The following is a 15,119-nucleotide window of genomic DNA, read 5'->3' on the forward strand; positions in this document are numbered from 1 at the left end:
AGGCACCTGAAGGACTCTTGCACCGTGACAAACAAAAATGTTCTGGTGTGATGAGACAAAGATTGAAGTCTTTGGTGTGAATATTTGGAGGAATCCAAGCATGGATCATCACCCGGCCAGGAGCGTACCTCCAAGGAAACCTGCTGGTGGTAGCATCAGGCCGGGGGGATGTTTGCTGGAATTGTTCTAATAATATGTCGCTGGCCTGCGATTGGCTGGTGATCAGTCCAGGGTGTACCCCGCCTCTTGTCCTAAGTCAGCTGGGATAGGCTCCAGCATATCCCGCGACCCTCACGACTACATTGGTCCACTCAGTTTCTCGTCATATAGACATCATGTGTGTCTGTCTTGTCAACATCAAGAGAACTTGACTTGTCTTATCGTCAAGGTCAAGAGTAGGGGTGTTCAAAGTGCGGCCCACGGCACTTTTTTGGAAAAAAAAAAACTGGACTTTTCTTGGAAAACTGGAAAAATCAGCAGTAATTTTTAAGTAAAAATACTCAGAGAAAAAAGTAGGAAAACATGATTTTAGTAGCATAAAGTAGAAATTTTAAAGAGTTTTTCTATAAAAAGTCAAAATTGGGTTGTGGGAAACGACCATGACCACAGGGATGTTGCTTGGTCTCGAAGGACAATCATTTCTATGTGGGTTCCCAGATCCCAGACCCGGTCAGAACCGTTCTCTTCCACTAGTTTAGTATTGAACCTTTTTGACCCTTCAGGGTTACTGTACTTGAAGCTCAGGTTTGCAAGAATTCCTAGTGGACGAGCAGCAACCTAAATCATGTTTGTTTCATCATTCATACATAATTGAGATGAAATATAAGACCACATTGTGAGAAGAAAGGGCTTCTGCTGTCTACGATATCTAGCTATTGATTAGTTCGTGTGAGAAGGAAGTGGTACAGTATCTTATTTTGTCAAGCGCAACTGGTGCTCGAGTCCTGCGGTTTAAATGCCGGGCCGTCTGCGGAGATGTTTGTGCGTAGCGTACTGTATATAAACAGTCATGATTTGCCAGCTCATGGTTAATTCAGAAGACAATTACGGTCAAGTGTGCAGATGCAGAACCCACACAGGCTCATTTCATCACCACTGGACTGGGGATGTTTATGAATGTAATCTCTGCAATCTCATTAACGATGCAATCAAAAGTTGGGCTAGTGGAACGATAACGCTGGTTTTCCACACGCATCGTGCTGATCTGCTCATATTTTGGCTATTGGCTGTTGTCATCTTCAATACAGGTCTTGGTCGGCTGAGATGAGGCTCGGCCTAATGAAGAGTGTATTTGTTCCATCCCATCCAGGCCCCGTGGTTCTTGTTCTGGTCATTACTCCGGGGCTGTCTGCCTCGTACGCAAATGAGAGCAGAAATAGAATGCAACAGGCAATGAGGTGGAAGAACTAGAAGGGCCTTATTCTGGTTTTTAAAGTCTTTTTCAAGAACCTCAAGGCACTCAGTGACGAGTCCCATAAGTGATGAAGGTGTGCCATGCCAGGTTGGAACCAGGCGAGGGGTAGGAACCATGCCAGGTGTAGGGAACCATGCCGGGTAGGAATACTGGGTAGGAACGGGTAGGAACCATGCCGGGTGGGACCCACGCTAGGTAGGAACCATGCCAGGTAGGAACCATACCAGTTATAGGAACCACACTAGGTAGGACCCATGCCAGGTAGGACTCACACTAGGTAGGACCCACGCTAGGTAGGACCCACGCTAGGTAGGAACCATGCCAGGTAGGAACCATACCAGTTATAGGAACCATGCCAGGTAGGACCCACACTAGGTAGGAACCATGCCAAGTAGGACCCACACTAGGTAGGAACCATGCCAGGTAGGAACCATACCAGTTATAGGAACCACGCTAGGTAGGAACCATGCCAGGTAGGACCCACACTTGGTAGGAACCATGCCAGGTAGGACCCATACTAGGTAGGAACCATGCCAGGTAGGACCCACACTAGGTAGGAACCATACCAGTTATAGGAACCACACTAGGTAGGAACCATGCTAGTTATCGGACCCACACTAGGTAGGAACCATACCAGTTGTAGGAACCATACCAGTTATAGGAACCACGCCAGGTAGGAACCACGCCAGGTAGGAACCACGCCAGGTAGGAACCACACTAGGTAGGAACCATGCCAGGTAGGAACCACGCTAGGTAGGAACCATGCCAGTTATCGGACCCACACTAGGTAGGAACCATACCAGTTGTAGGAACCATACCAGTTATAGGAACCACGCCAGGTAGGAACCACGCCAGGTAGGAACCACGCCAGGTAGGAACCACGCCAGGTAGGAACCACGCTAGGTAGGAACCATGCCAGGTAGGAACCACGCTAGGTAGGAACCATGCCAGTTATCGGACCCACACTAGGTAGGAACCATACCAGTTATAGGAACCATGCCAGGTAGGAACCATACCAGTTATAGGAACCATGCCAGGTAGGAACCATACCAGTTATAGGAACCATGCCAGGTAGGAACCATACCAGTTATAGGAACCATGCCAGGTAGGAACCATACCAGTTATAGGAACCACGCCAGGTAGGAACCACGCTAGGTAGGAACCATGCCAGTTATAGGAACCATACTATTTATAGGAACTATTCCAGGTAGGAACCACGCTAGGTAGGAACCATGCCAATTATAGGAACCACGCCAGGTAGGAACCATGCCAATTATAGGAACCACGCCAGGTAGGAACCATGCTGGGTAGGACCCTGGCAGGGATGAGACCCATCTGGGTGGGGGGCATGTTGGCATCCCAGGAGTCGGTCGGCAGGGGGAAGGTGGGCTGATGGTGCGTTTGCTGTTGGCTGGGTTATTTAGAAAAGCGCTAAGTGTTGGAAGGAAGGAAGGAAGGAAGGAAGGAATCATAAGCGGTGAAAATGGTGCAAAGAGCGCAGGGAGATGTTAATTCTCTTATCTTTAATACATGAGCAGTGTTCCACTAATGGACTTAAATGTTTCGCCCTCAACATCTTGGCTCTCCAGAGCTCCTTGTGTGCCCCCCCTTCTCACCCGCCCCCCCCTTATTTTCTTCTTATCTAATCTATGTGGTCACAGACATGTTGACTTTTCTCCTGGTTGGGATGCTGAGGCGTCGTACGGCAGCAGCGTGTTTGTGTAGATTTGGGTCAGATGATGACGACGCTTTGTGTCTTACTGTTTTATTTTCTTCTATTTTAGGCCGGGGGGGCGGGGGGGGGGGGCACATTTCACCTAGTGAGGGCTGCACAGTGAAAAAAAAGATGCCACGTTGATATTTTGTAAAGCAACACGTGCAGATATGCTGGGAAGTTGGAGATCTATTTCTGCATCCCAGCTTCGTCGTATTGGTGAAGAACTGGTCTGCCAGCGTACCTAATGAAGTGTCCTGTGTGAGGTTCCCGACACGGAGAGAGCTCCAGTTACCTCGGTGATTAAAATAAGGCGTCCTTCTTAAATTCCACTGCCAGTCAGACGTTTGTCGATGATGACAGGGTGTATTATGGGATGTGGAAGAAAGGTCACACCTCCAACACTCAGTGAGGGAAAGGTGAGCGCGGTAACAAAGGTGGGTTGCTAGTTCGACTATGTTGCTTTTCTAATCATCATTATGGAAATGATATTTCTAGATGTACATATATTGATGATAAATGCATAGTGTGAACAAGGGCTGGTGATTGTGGTAAGACCCCCACCCAGTGGCGGAAATGTTATTACACGGCGGTGACAAGGAATACTGGATCTTGACTCCAAAGGAATTGTGGGTGAGTCCAAGTCTTTTAAATAACTGCCATTGAGCAAAACAAACCAGATAGTTGCCAAACTTTGCTGACACACAGACTACTGCTTCATACAGGCTGGTCTTTATGAAGCAGCAGTGTTTACCATGTGTGTGTGTGTGTGTGTGTGTGTGTGTGTTTTGGCCAGTTACCTTCTGACGCATGCTTGTCCTCCCTCTCGGTGAAAGACACCCTTGTTCTTGTCCACATTCGTCTGTGAGATTCCCAAGTGGAAGCCGAGGTCGGCGTTGACTCCGCAGGTAAAGCTGGGCCTTTGGTGAAATCTAGCGTCTACCTCCACGTGCGTTCGTTCGTTCATCACAGCATCCGATGCTTTGTCCCGCCTGACGCCCTCATGCTGAACGTTGCAGACATGAAGTGTGTCATCCTGTTGGCTCTCCTGGCTGGTAAGTACCACCACCACTAATCATCATCATCATCATCATCTCCGTACTTTGGCACTCAATAGGAGTATCTTTACGTTGCATGAATATCTACATGGAGAAGTCCATGTTGATGGTCTTCTCCAGGCCAGACTGTCTTTCTGTCAAGTTCAGACGTTTTTTTAACATCGTGAAAGATGAAAGGATGCAACTTTGCTATTTTGTGAAGCATCACACGTGCTAAGAAGTTAGATACAGTCCAGGAGAAACTGCATCTCAGCTTCGTCCTGTCGGTGGAAAGCGTAGCATTAGCTTCCACTTGCTCTTTTTCATATTTTTTATGTTTAAAAAAAAAAAATTCAAATAGTTCTACTTTTTTTTCCATAACATTTTGACTTCTTTATTCCCATAATAATATTATTTAATAATATTCTTTCAAAACCAAATTTTCCAAAAAGTTTGTCTCTCATAATAGTATGACTTTTATTTTTTGTTTAATATTTATGTTCCTAAATGACATTATTTTTCCTCATAATATGACCATTTTATTCTTGTGAAATTACACCCTCAGATTAGGTTAGAATACAACTTTTTTGGACTTTATTGTCCTCCATATCCTGTCGTTATCCTCCATTATAAATCATGTTAAAATGTTTCACATTTCTTCTTGGAAATTTACTACCCTATATATTTATATTTTATTATCAATGTATTTATTTGTATTGTGCTGTTTGTTTATTTGTATGATCAATTTATTTATTTGTATTATCCTATTTATTTTTATGATCAATTTATTCATTCGTATTATCCTATTCATTTATTTTTATGATCAATTATCCTATTTATTTGTATTACCCTGTTTATTTCCATAATATTGTGACTTTATTTCCATAATATTCTACATTTCCCCCCCCCCAAAAAAAAATTCCCAAAATGCTGTTCTTTTGTTTTGTTTGTTTCTTCTAATATGATGATTTTAAAAAAATATTTTAGAAAATACTTCAAGTGCTCTTTGCTACGACACTTTGGACCTCCAACCTCGGAGGTTCCTACCTTGATTGTTGTGCTTTCAGGGGTCTTGGCGGCCCCCTTCGTGAAAGAGGAGGAAGCAAAGCGTTTCATCCGACTGAAGAGACAATCGGGATACTGGGACCCCCACCACGCTCAGAACCAGTGGGGTTACACCATCCAGGAGCAGGTGGGACCACCGCTAGCAGATGATGACGTTCTAGGTTCTCACACCGGTTCTGTGTCCCAGGCTAACGAGTACTGGACCGCCCTTAGAACAGACGCGCAGTTCTACATGGATATGGGCAACCTGATGTTTGACCGCTCTGTGGCCGAGTAAGTGGCGCAATATGGGGGGACAGCCCCCCCCCCACCACGTGGGCTGTTCCGCCCGGCAACAAGTGTCAATGAGCCGTTTCTTTAAAACTAGCTGAGCTCCTAGATTAGAATCCCTGCTGCTTGCCAACGTGTGTTGTCTGTTGGATGTTGCAGCGAGAACAACAGGATGTACATGGAGATGTTGCGCAACGCTCGCGCTCACTTGGACAGCCAGACGGGAGGACGCAACTAGAAGAGATGGCGAGCGTCGCTGGCGTGGCGTTGGAAAGACGCTTCCTGCACTCGTGATCCACAACACCATATCACGTTTCCGTTTCTACTTCAGCTAGGAATGGTAGTGAGGAATGACTGGTGTGTCACAAATACAACTGTCAATCATATTCTTACATGAAGCTGTATCTTTATTCCAGACCGAAGAAGCAGCAAATTCAAACAAGTCCTTTTATGCAAAAGCTTCCTAGAAAGACACTTGTTGTTGTTACCACTAGGTGGTGCTGTCACTCACTGACGTCTTACATCAGCACTTTTTAGTAGAAATGGTTGATGACATTATGGACGTTTCATGCAACACGTGTCCAAAATAGTTCATGCTAAATTATGTCAATTGAGTAGGAAGAACTAAAAATCATTTATACTTAATTTATACTTCAAGTCTTAGAGACGTAAAGGGTCCTCATCCCACTCACTTCAGGGGCTTTATGATTGATACTGGACTCCAGGGGGCGCTGCAGTAAGTTTTTTTTTTTTTTTTTTATAAAATACTCTAAATTATACATACCAGGGGTGTCCAAACGTTTTCCAAGGACCACATACTAAAAAAAAAATTATTTTGATCTTTTGTAAAGCACCACGTGCTAAGATGTTGTATGGTGTTGCTAAGAAGTTGTATCTGTTGCTAAGGAGTTGTATGGCGTTGCTAAGGAGTTGTATGGCGTTGCTAAGGGGTTGTATGGTGTTGCTAAGAAGTTGTATGGCGTTGCTAAGGAGTTGTATGGCGTTGCTAAGAAGTTGTATCTGTTGCTAAGAAGTTGTATCTGTTGCTAAGGAGTTGTATGGCGTTGCTAAGGAGTTGTATGGCGTTGCTAAGGAGTTGTATCTGTTGCTAAGGAGTTGTACGGCATTGCTAAGGAGCTGTATGGCGTTGCTAAGGAGTTGTATGGCGTTGCTAAGGAGTTGTACGGCATTGCTAAGGAGTTGTACGGCGTTGCTAAGAGTTGTATGGCGTTGCTAAGAGTTGTATGGCGTTGCTAGGAGTTGTATGGCGTTGCTAGGAGTTGTACGGCGTTGCTAAGGAGCTGTACGGCGTTGCTACGTAGCTGTACGGCGTTGCTAAGGAGCTGTACGGCGTTGCTAAGGATTGGTATGGCGTTGCTAAGAAGTTGTATGTGTTGCTAAGGAGTTTTGACTTTATTCTTGTAAAAAATGCTGATTTCATTCCCATAAATATATTATGGACTTTACCCTTTAACATTGCAACTTTTTCTGCAACCAAATTTCCCCCATAATGCAACATTATTTTGTCAGTCTTTTAAAAAGATACCTTATTCTATGCTACTAATCATATTTCTCCTCCTCATATCACAATGTCATTCTCGTACTTTTATCCAAATATTTTGACTGTATTCTTGTGAAATGACTGCTATTTGTTCATTGTTCCTTTTTGAATGAAATCATATTTCCATAAAACTAAAAAGGAATCTTTGGACACCCCTGGCAGGCTTGGATTGGGCAGCCTCCTCCCTGACCACGCCCACTCTACTGCGATTGGCCGACTCCAGCCCCCCAGTGCCAAGGTTGAAAGGAAGGAGTGAAGGAGTGAAGGGTGCATGTTTGTTCATGGCCAACGATGCCTTCAGGCCTAAACGTACGCTGAGGGTACGAGGAGTACACAATCATTCAAAAGGGAAACTAGAGTATTCGTAAGAAGTATTGTTAGACTAGAATGGAGGCGTGGCTTAAAGCTGCGAGTTTAAAGGCGGCTCCTCACTTGCGATTGGCGGAGGAACTTTGAGGAACATGTGCAGAGCTGGGGTGAAGATGAGGATGGTTCCCAGTATGGAAACAGTGAGGAAGGCCCACAGGAAGATCCTGTCCAACACCTGGGCCACAAACTTCCAGTCTTGCACCACCTGGGGGGGGGGGGAGGAGAGGCAACATGGCGGTGAATCACGAGCAGCGAGGCGACGCTGAGAAGAGTGGAGCTCACCTCTCGGATGAAGTGTTCCTTGCGTATGTGTCTGCTGATGTAGCGCACGGAGTAGATGGCCTTATCCAACATGGCTGCCCAGGCCTCCTCCTCCTTCCCGTCAGCGGCCGCCTGGCCGCCGCTCGCCCTCGCACCGCCTCTGCGACCCCTGGGCTTGACCTCGGGGCTTTCGGGGGCCAGCTCGGGGTAGTGGTAGCGGTCGGTGTGACCCCGCATGCACAGCAGCCTGGGCAGCTTCTGCAGGAAGAGGCTGCGGACCCACGGCGACATGGGGTGGTAGGTGGCCGAGGAGCGGTGGTGCACGTTGATGACGAACACGGTGACGATGATGGAGAGCGTGACGAAGATCATGATGAAGAGCAGGTACTCGCCGATGAGCGGGATGACTTTGGAGGAGGACGGGATGATCTCCTCGATGACCAGCAGGAAGACGGTGAGCGACACCAGGACGGACGTGGACAGCGACAGCTTCTCGCCTTCGTCGGAGGGCAGGTAGAACACCAGCACGGTGAGGAGGGACAAACCCAGACACGGGATGATGAGGAAGAGCGTGTAGAACAAGGGCAACCTCTTCAGGATGAAGGAATACGTGACGAAGGGGTAGGAATACAAGCCGTCCTTGCGGTTCCCCCGCGCCCCCGTGGCGCTGAGGATCTCCCACTCGCCATTGTCGAAAAAGTCCTTGCGGTCCACCTGCTTGTCGATCAAGACCAGGTCCACCATGTGGCCGTCGTAGGTCCAGGAGCCGAACTTCATGGTGCAGTTTTGGCGGTCGAAGGGGAAGAAGGTGACGTCCATGGTGCAGGCTGACTTGTAACTGGCGGGCGGCGTCCACGTGATGGCCCCGTTGTACTTGACGATGGCTTTGGTCATCAGGGAGCCTTCGAAGCGGCCGTCGGCGCTGGCAAAACGATAACACGTGATGAGTCGGGAGAACATCTGGATCGCTTTTTCTATCGTGTGGCTCGTTCCGAAGCACGGCCACGGGGCGTAGGACAGGAAGCCATCGTACGGCGCTGAGATTTCATTTCACGGGATTCATTCGGAATGCCACCGGATTGCGGAAACGGCTTTATTTAGCCATACTTTCACTACTCACACATTCACGTTTTAAACATATCATCCTAGTCAAATACTTATACTTATATACTTATACTTAATACCGTACTTGAGGAACTGATATAAGAATAATTAGCACATCTCGGGGTGTCCGATGCTTTGGCACGTTCTAGAATTAACCGGAAAAATACAAATAAAAAACGGTAAAAAAGTCCAAATATTACAAGTAAAAAAATAGCAGTTTTACATTGAAGTATTATGCGGAAAATCTGGTTATTTTAGGAGCATAAAGTAGTAAAATTATGACAAACTAGGTTGGGGAAATTTCTCTATGATGGAAATAAAAGCCATCATAATATGAGAGAAAATGAAATAAAATATCAATAAAATATCAATATTTGGAAAAGAAAACCAGCAAACCAGGAAAAAGACCGAAGTTCATACTGTTAGGAATGGAATATTTTCCCTGGTCTGATTTTCCAAAATGATTGGACATGAAGGTCAGGCGTTTGTCAAACCTTGTCCTCGTCCTTAAAAGGAGGAAGTGATGGATTATGGGAAATTACATCTCCACAATCTGACGCTGCTTTAGCCGGGGTCAAATGTCAGGTTGGCGTTTTAACCGATCATCTTGTGTCAAAGAATCTTACTTCTCGTAGAGGACGATATCGGGGAGCCAGATGTTTTCCGATGGTACTCGGATGGAAGTGATGCCTCCGTATTTGTCAGGATTCCAGCGCAGCTTGTAGTCGATCCACTCCTGTTCCACACATCAGACGGAAAACACAAAGAGCCGCGTTACCGATAGGATGGGAAACACGCGGGTCTGAAACCAGACGACCAACGTAGCGACGTAGCGACGTAGCTCACCTGCCACAGCCAAACGTTTGTCGTCATGAGCTGGTTCTTCTCATCCTACAAACAAACACGCTTCATTACAGATGCAAAACTACCTAGCATACAGCCTTGGAACGTGGAACCCAGGGATCCACAACCGAATTCTAGGCCTGGACTGCCCCAGTGGGAAGGGAAAGGTAATATGTGGTGTGTACACAGTCGTTGCGGCTGTAGCCTGCTGCATACGGGAGAGCTGTCACCTTCACTCGGACGTCGCGGCCATCACACTGAGCAGAGGTGAAGCGTGATCTAATAGTGAGCCTCGCAGCAGCCAATCAGGGAGGATCAGGGGACCACACATTGTCGCCGCTCCGTCTCTTGTCTCTTCCAGTCCAAAATTCAAAAGGAGGGGGGGGGGGGTTTGTTTGCAGCTCACGAGGCAGGTGGAAAATGGTGGGGATGAATATTTCACGGCAGGGAGCGTGCTTCATCCATTAGCATCCTCCATTTTCCTCCCTTTCAACAAACCAAAGCATCTCATCCTATCAGAGGCAGCCTCTGAAATATTCACAAGGAGCACTCCAGCAAGAGAAGCGTGAATCTCAAAGCGTTCCCGATCTATTTTCAGGAGTTTGGGAAGTTTCGAAACTCTAATTTATACAAACACAGAGAAACATCTACTGGTGCATTCACTGAACATTAAAGTGGACCTTATGCTCCACAGAAAGCTTTCTACATCTTCCATAATCTGCACCTACTCCAGCTGGAATTCATGCCACCCACGACCCACCTCTGGGCACGCCCACTCCGCTGTGATTGGTCCCACTCAGCCAACAGCTAGTGCGGCTTGTACCGGGGCACGCCCATATAAAGAAGTCAAGCTGGTGACCTGGTACAAGGCTCACTGTGATGTCACAGGGTGCCGGCGTTAGAAGAATACGAGCATTCAGAGCCATCCCAAACGTCTTTCAGCGTTCCTGATGTGAAACTTTGGACTGGTTTCACACCAGAATAAAACATTCTCTGGAAAAAGCATCCTAGGTCCACTTTAAGCCGAGGTCACAACCCTCGTACGGACCATCTACACGCAAAATATATTTCCTAGGTCCACTTTAAGCCGATGTCACAACCCTCGTACGGACCATCTACACGCAAAATATCATACAAGTTTCATGACGGCCACAGCTTGACTCTGGAACGGATGATTTCTATTTACATTACTTCCATTATAAAAACATCATAGTATGTTGTGGGTGTCCCTGATGAAGGGGTACCAGTCTAGGTCAATAAGAAGTCAGAACCATGACGTCAGAATTCCCTCCTCACCACATCGACCAGCTGGGAGATCTTAAGGCCGAAGCGGACCTTGATGGTGTCGTTGGCGTGCTGGATGGGCCTCACCCAGCGCTGGTAGCCTTGGAAGAGGTTCTTCAGCAGCGCGTCCTCCATCTCCGCCAAGGACACGAACTCGCTGGGAGCTAGCATGAACAGAAGACACATGGGGGGGGTCAATCAGACGGACGCGGGATCGGTAGGTGTCCTGCACGGAGGGCAAATGTAGAATAAGACGCTTTTGAAGGTGAGCTGTCAGCACAGAAGGCAGAAATACTTTTTTTTTTGTCTTATCACATGAGGACGATCGTTAAAGCACGACTGCAGTTTTTATTTATAAACACACCACACTGGTGTTTTTGTAAATTACCATTTTTTACCATACTTTAGTCACACTTCATTTCACCTTTCTACATCCTTCTATGTTATTTTCTTCTATTTCTTCGGCTTGTTAGGAAGGGGACAAGAATTGAAATGATTACAATTATTATCATTATTACTATTATTATTATTATATGTACAGTGTATATGTACGCAGGATGAAAGCTATTTTTACCACATTAGCACACCAGCTAAAGAACATAATAAAATATGCTTTTACAAAGATGATGAAGTCATTCATTTAATAATATAATTTCATTGTGTTTGTAGTTTTAGTTGGTAGCATTATTACTCTATTGTCATCTATTGTACTCTATTGTATACTAATGATACAAGTATTAACCATACATACAAGATAACATAGTACATATTTATTTGCCATGCATTAACGGTTCTTACTGGTGATGGAGGCGAAGGACATCGGGCAGGATGCAGCCAGGAGGAGGAGCAGGAGGAGGAAGGAGGGGAGCACCAACTTCATCTTGTCCTGTGAGCTCCTGCAGCTTCTCTTCACGAACGTCCACCGGCCCAGAAAGACGTCGAGGTTCCCGTCAAATCCGAGGCGGACATAGCGGGGTCCAGCGGGGGAGAGAGCCGGCGAGTAGACTCCGCTTGGAGCTTCACGGTGGCGGAGGAGGAGGAACGGATGTGGAGGGGGTGGAGCCTCTGGAATAAACATGGAGGAACTTTTATTAGTGCATAGCGATCATATAGTTGTCCTTTACACTACTTATGTATGTTTTATTACCATAAAACACAGTACAGACCTTGAAACAAGTAACAATTTAAATGAAACATACATACTGTATGGATAGTTGATGAGTCCTCTTTGTAGGATGGACGTCCATGACACAAAGAGGCCACCGGAGGGCGCTAAAAATCACATCGCTTTAGCCAATTTAAGTCCATTTAACACTTAACACAAGCACATTATAGTCCTATATGCAAAATCAAGGGAGGCAAGGTAAGTTTTAACATTAATGACATTAACCTTAATTAATTATAACAGCTATTAATTATTATTAAGCGTCGAGCCACTACTTTCCAGGTGAGTGTGTGTGGGAGTGTTGCGTTCAGTGTTACGAACGCCAACAAATGAGTGGGCTACCAAATGTCCACTAGTTCTAAAGGACTATTTTACTATTTTGATTGATATGTAAGAAGATGAGACTGCCAATATTAGGAAGTGGTTACTAATTCACAGATGACCACACTTTTGATGTGCTAAGAAACTTGTAGGCAGAGCGTGTGAAAAATCGCAACCTGAGGTGATAAAAAAAACAACACACTCACACAAAAACACAACATGAGCACGCAAATATTAGTCTAGTAAAGTCCATACATATTATACGAGTTAGAATATAACATTAACATACCTGATAAGATAGCCTAGCTTAGCGTCTTCTTCCAGTTTGTTTTTATTTCCGGTGTGGATGCCCTTGCGGGGCGCTGCTGCCTCTCACTGGCCAGTCTGAGTACTGCATCACGTCGCTATAAGAACACCATTGGTGGTTTATTGTGTGGGGTACAGAATATAATAGAAGAAAATAATTGAGAATGCATTGTGATACATGTACATTTGTTCCAACGTTTACAAATAAGCCCAATGATGAATTTTAACAGCAATTGGAAGCAAAATAAATTTTTACTGCAATGAGCAATTCGGGTGGATACATGGGAATACATGGGAAGTGTTGGATTCCCAAGTTACTGAGGCAAACAAGCACATTTTCTGTGTTTTAAACAAAGCTCCAACCACACCAGTGGCATTAAAAAAAAAAAAAAAAAACCTCTGTCCACAGGAAAACATTGACATCGTCCATCATTGTTGTGCTATTAGCTGTAAATGACCGCACCTCGGATAAGCGGAAGAAGAAGACGGCTGGATGGACGGATTGTGTCATCCTGTATCACTGGTTTTGAACCATTTCCTCTATTCGACATGACTGATCCTACAGTGGATGGACATGATTGATGGCGTCGTACAACCAACGGTATACTACAAGTACAGTTGCTATCATATTTTCACAGTCAATTCCTTCACATGAAAGTTTTAGAGAGCCGTTAGCAGTTAGCATCAGAGCACCATCAGATATCTCGGAGATACGACCGAAAAGCCCGCAGCCAACAAACTAAAAAACCCTTGTGGTGCACAGACTGGCTCTAATCGTTCATTTACGGCATGGCCGACTATGACACACCCCGCCTATGGAGCGCATCTTCATCTCCTCTGTCCTCATCGTGGGTTACAGAGACGATGAGGGGGTGGGGGTGGGAGGCTGATTATCACAATGAAATTATCCTGATTTTCTGCTCCACTTGGAGCCAGGGGGACGAGCAGCTGCTGCCTCCCAGATCGTCCCGTACGCCGCCTCCCTTCTAATCATTTGGAAACACAAATTCTTGTGGGCGGGAAACCTGCCGCTTCCTTCCATCAGGACCCTGGGCAGGCAGCTGCACGTTGGTCCTATATTTGCATGTGTGCTGCCCTGGCTGGTCGTCTCTGCTGTTGTTGCATAATTCCCGTCTGCATAATTTGGCTGGGTGCAGAAATATTTCATAAAGGAGCAAACAGCTGCGTCTCCTCACGCCTGCAGCTTTTTGTTATCTTATAATCATCTGTTTGTTATTTTAAGCCTTTTAAAGAACTGGTGATAAAAGCGGCAACGGGACCCAAAGAAGAACGTCGGGTCCTAAAGTCGCCACCGGCAGCTTTTCTTGGAATCAGACGAATCTTGAGTGGCTTCGAGGCCACGCTGTGCAATTCTAGGAAAGGGAATAAGAAGTGGATCAGAAGCGGTTTCACATCGGCGGCTTTTATACTGCATCCAATTGGAGTTTGGTTTTTGTTGTTGTCAGACCTCAAGGAACAGAAGCAGCCAATAGTTATGGTTAAGATGCTCCCATGTCATTCCAATCTACGGAAGTCAAGGAATAAGGAGGGAAATAATCACATGATGATATTTGTTGATGTTTGCGAAATACAAGGATGAAGAGTCTTAAACCAATCATGACGTTCTATATATATCACTATATTGATGGTTACTATGGTACCCATAATGTCATTGTATGGTCATATCACCTCGTACTTCGGTACGAGGTACATTATTAACAAAAAAAACAAAAAAAAACCTTAAACTATATTATGGAAAGCAGGAAGTGAACAAATGTAACAGTTAATGATTGTAAAAGTAGATGCCAAGGCGTTAAGGGGTTTTTGGTTTGGTGGCTGCTGGATTGGATCTCTTGCTTGAGGCAGCTGGGTTCAAAGGTCCGAAACAAAAAATTAAATTAAATTAAATTAAATTAAAATTAAAAAAAAAATTAAAAAAATAAATGAAATTAAATGAAATTAAATGAAATTAAATGAAATTTAAAAAAAAACAAAAAAATTAAACTACATTAGGAAAGCAGGAAGTGAACAAATGTAACAGTTACTGATTGTAAAAGTACCAGATGGAAGGGGTAGGATTTAATAAGCTTTACTTCTTCCTACTCCTTTTGGACATGTGGAACTGGGAACTGATTATGGGATGCACTCAATTGTAATCTGATGCACGGTCAAATGAAATTAAACCATTACCATTACCATTACCATTACATGTGAAGTCATGTCATGAGGGGATGATGCAGTTCTACGGGTCCCCAGTGGGAGGGCAATGCAGAACTGCAATGAAAACCAGATGGACGCCCCTGGTCTGATGGCACCTCAATTTGTGATTCAAAGTACGAGTGAATGATTCAGGTGGCATCCAAAATGCAACTGGATTGCGTGTTTGTCGGACAATGCAAATTGTG

At 45.2% G+C, this 15,119-nt stretch overlaps 2 protein-coding genes across 14 annotated transcripts in view; one reads left to right on the plus strand and one right to left on the minus strand.

The window, feature by feature from the left end:
- LOC131110297 (uncharacterized protein C3orf85-like) overlaps window positions 1-7,564 on the plus strand; it is an 8,403-nt gene extending 839 nt beyond the window's left edge. The window contains exons 1-6 of one of the 12 annotated variants that reach the window (XM_058063277.1): window positions 3,222-3,761; window positions 3,965-4,036; window positions 4,148-4,183; window positions 5,233-5,357; window positions 5,418-5,503; window positions 5,660-7,564. In XM_058063277.1, the coding sequence (XP_057919260.1) occupies window positions 4,150-4,183; window positions 5,233-5,357; window positions 5,418-5,503; window positions 5,660-5,738 (324 nt within the window). In that variant the 5' untranslated portion in view covers window positions 3,222-3,761; window positions 3,965-4,036; window positions 4,148-4,149 and the 3' untranslated portion in view covers window positions 5,739-7,564. Of the gene's footprint in view, window positions 1-3,221; window positions 4,184-5,232; window positions 5,358-5,417; window positions 5,504-5,659 lie in introns of those variants that run through there. The other 11 variants (XM_058063272.1, XM_058063274.1, XM_058063275.1 and 8 more) reach the window with 11 other exon arrangements.
- On the minus strand, window positions 5,808-14,698 carry LOC131110296 (neuronal acetylcholine receptor subunit non-alpha-2-like). 2 transcript variants are annotated; one of them, XM_058063264.1, is made up of 8 exons: window positions 12,698-14,698; window positions 12,126-12,194; window positions 11,721-11,987; window positions 10,935-11,086; window positions 9,642-9,686; window positions 9,422-9,531; window positions 7,713-8,613; window positions 5,808-7,635 (listed from the first exon to the last, which is right to left on the minus strand). In XM_058063264.1, exons 3-8 carry the CDS (start codon window positions 11,800-11,802, stop codon window positions 7,462-7,464), a joined length of 1,464 nt encoding a protein of 487 aa, XP_057919247.1. In that variant the 5' UTR covers window positions 11,803-11,987; window positions 12,126-12,194; window positions 12,698-14,698; the 3' UTR covers window positions 5,808-7,461. The 2 variants fall into 2 exon arrangements, with proteins under 2 accessions (XP_057919247.1, XP_057919248.1); XM_058063265.1 differs by having other exon boundaries at window positions 12,122-12,194.
- Between the last annotated feature and the right edge of the window lie 421 nt (window positions 14,699-15,119).

Source organism: Doryrhamphus excisus, chromosome 23, assembly GCF_030265055.1.
Source record: "Doryrhamphus excisus isolate RoL2022-K1 chromosome 23, RoL_Dexc_1.0, whole genome shotgun sequence".
Taxonomy (NCBI): domain Eukaryota; kingdom Metazoa; phylum Chordata; class Actinopteri; order Syngnathiformes; family Syngnathidae; genus Doryrhamphus; species Doryrhamphus excisus.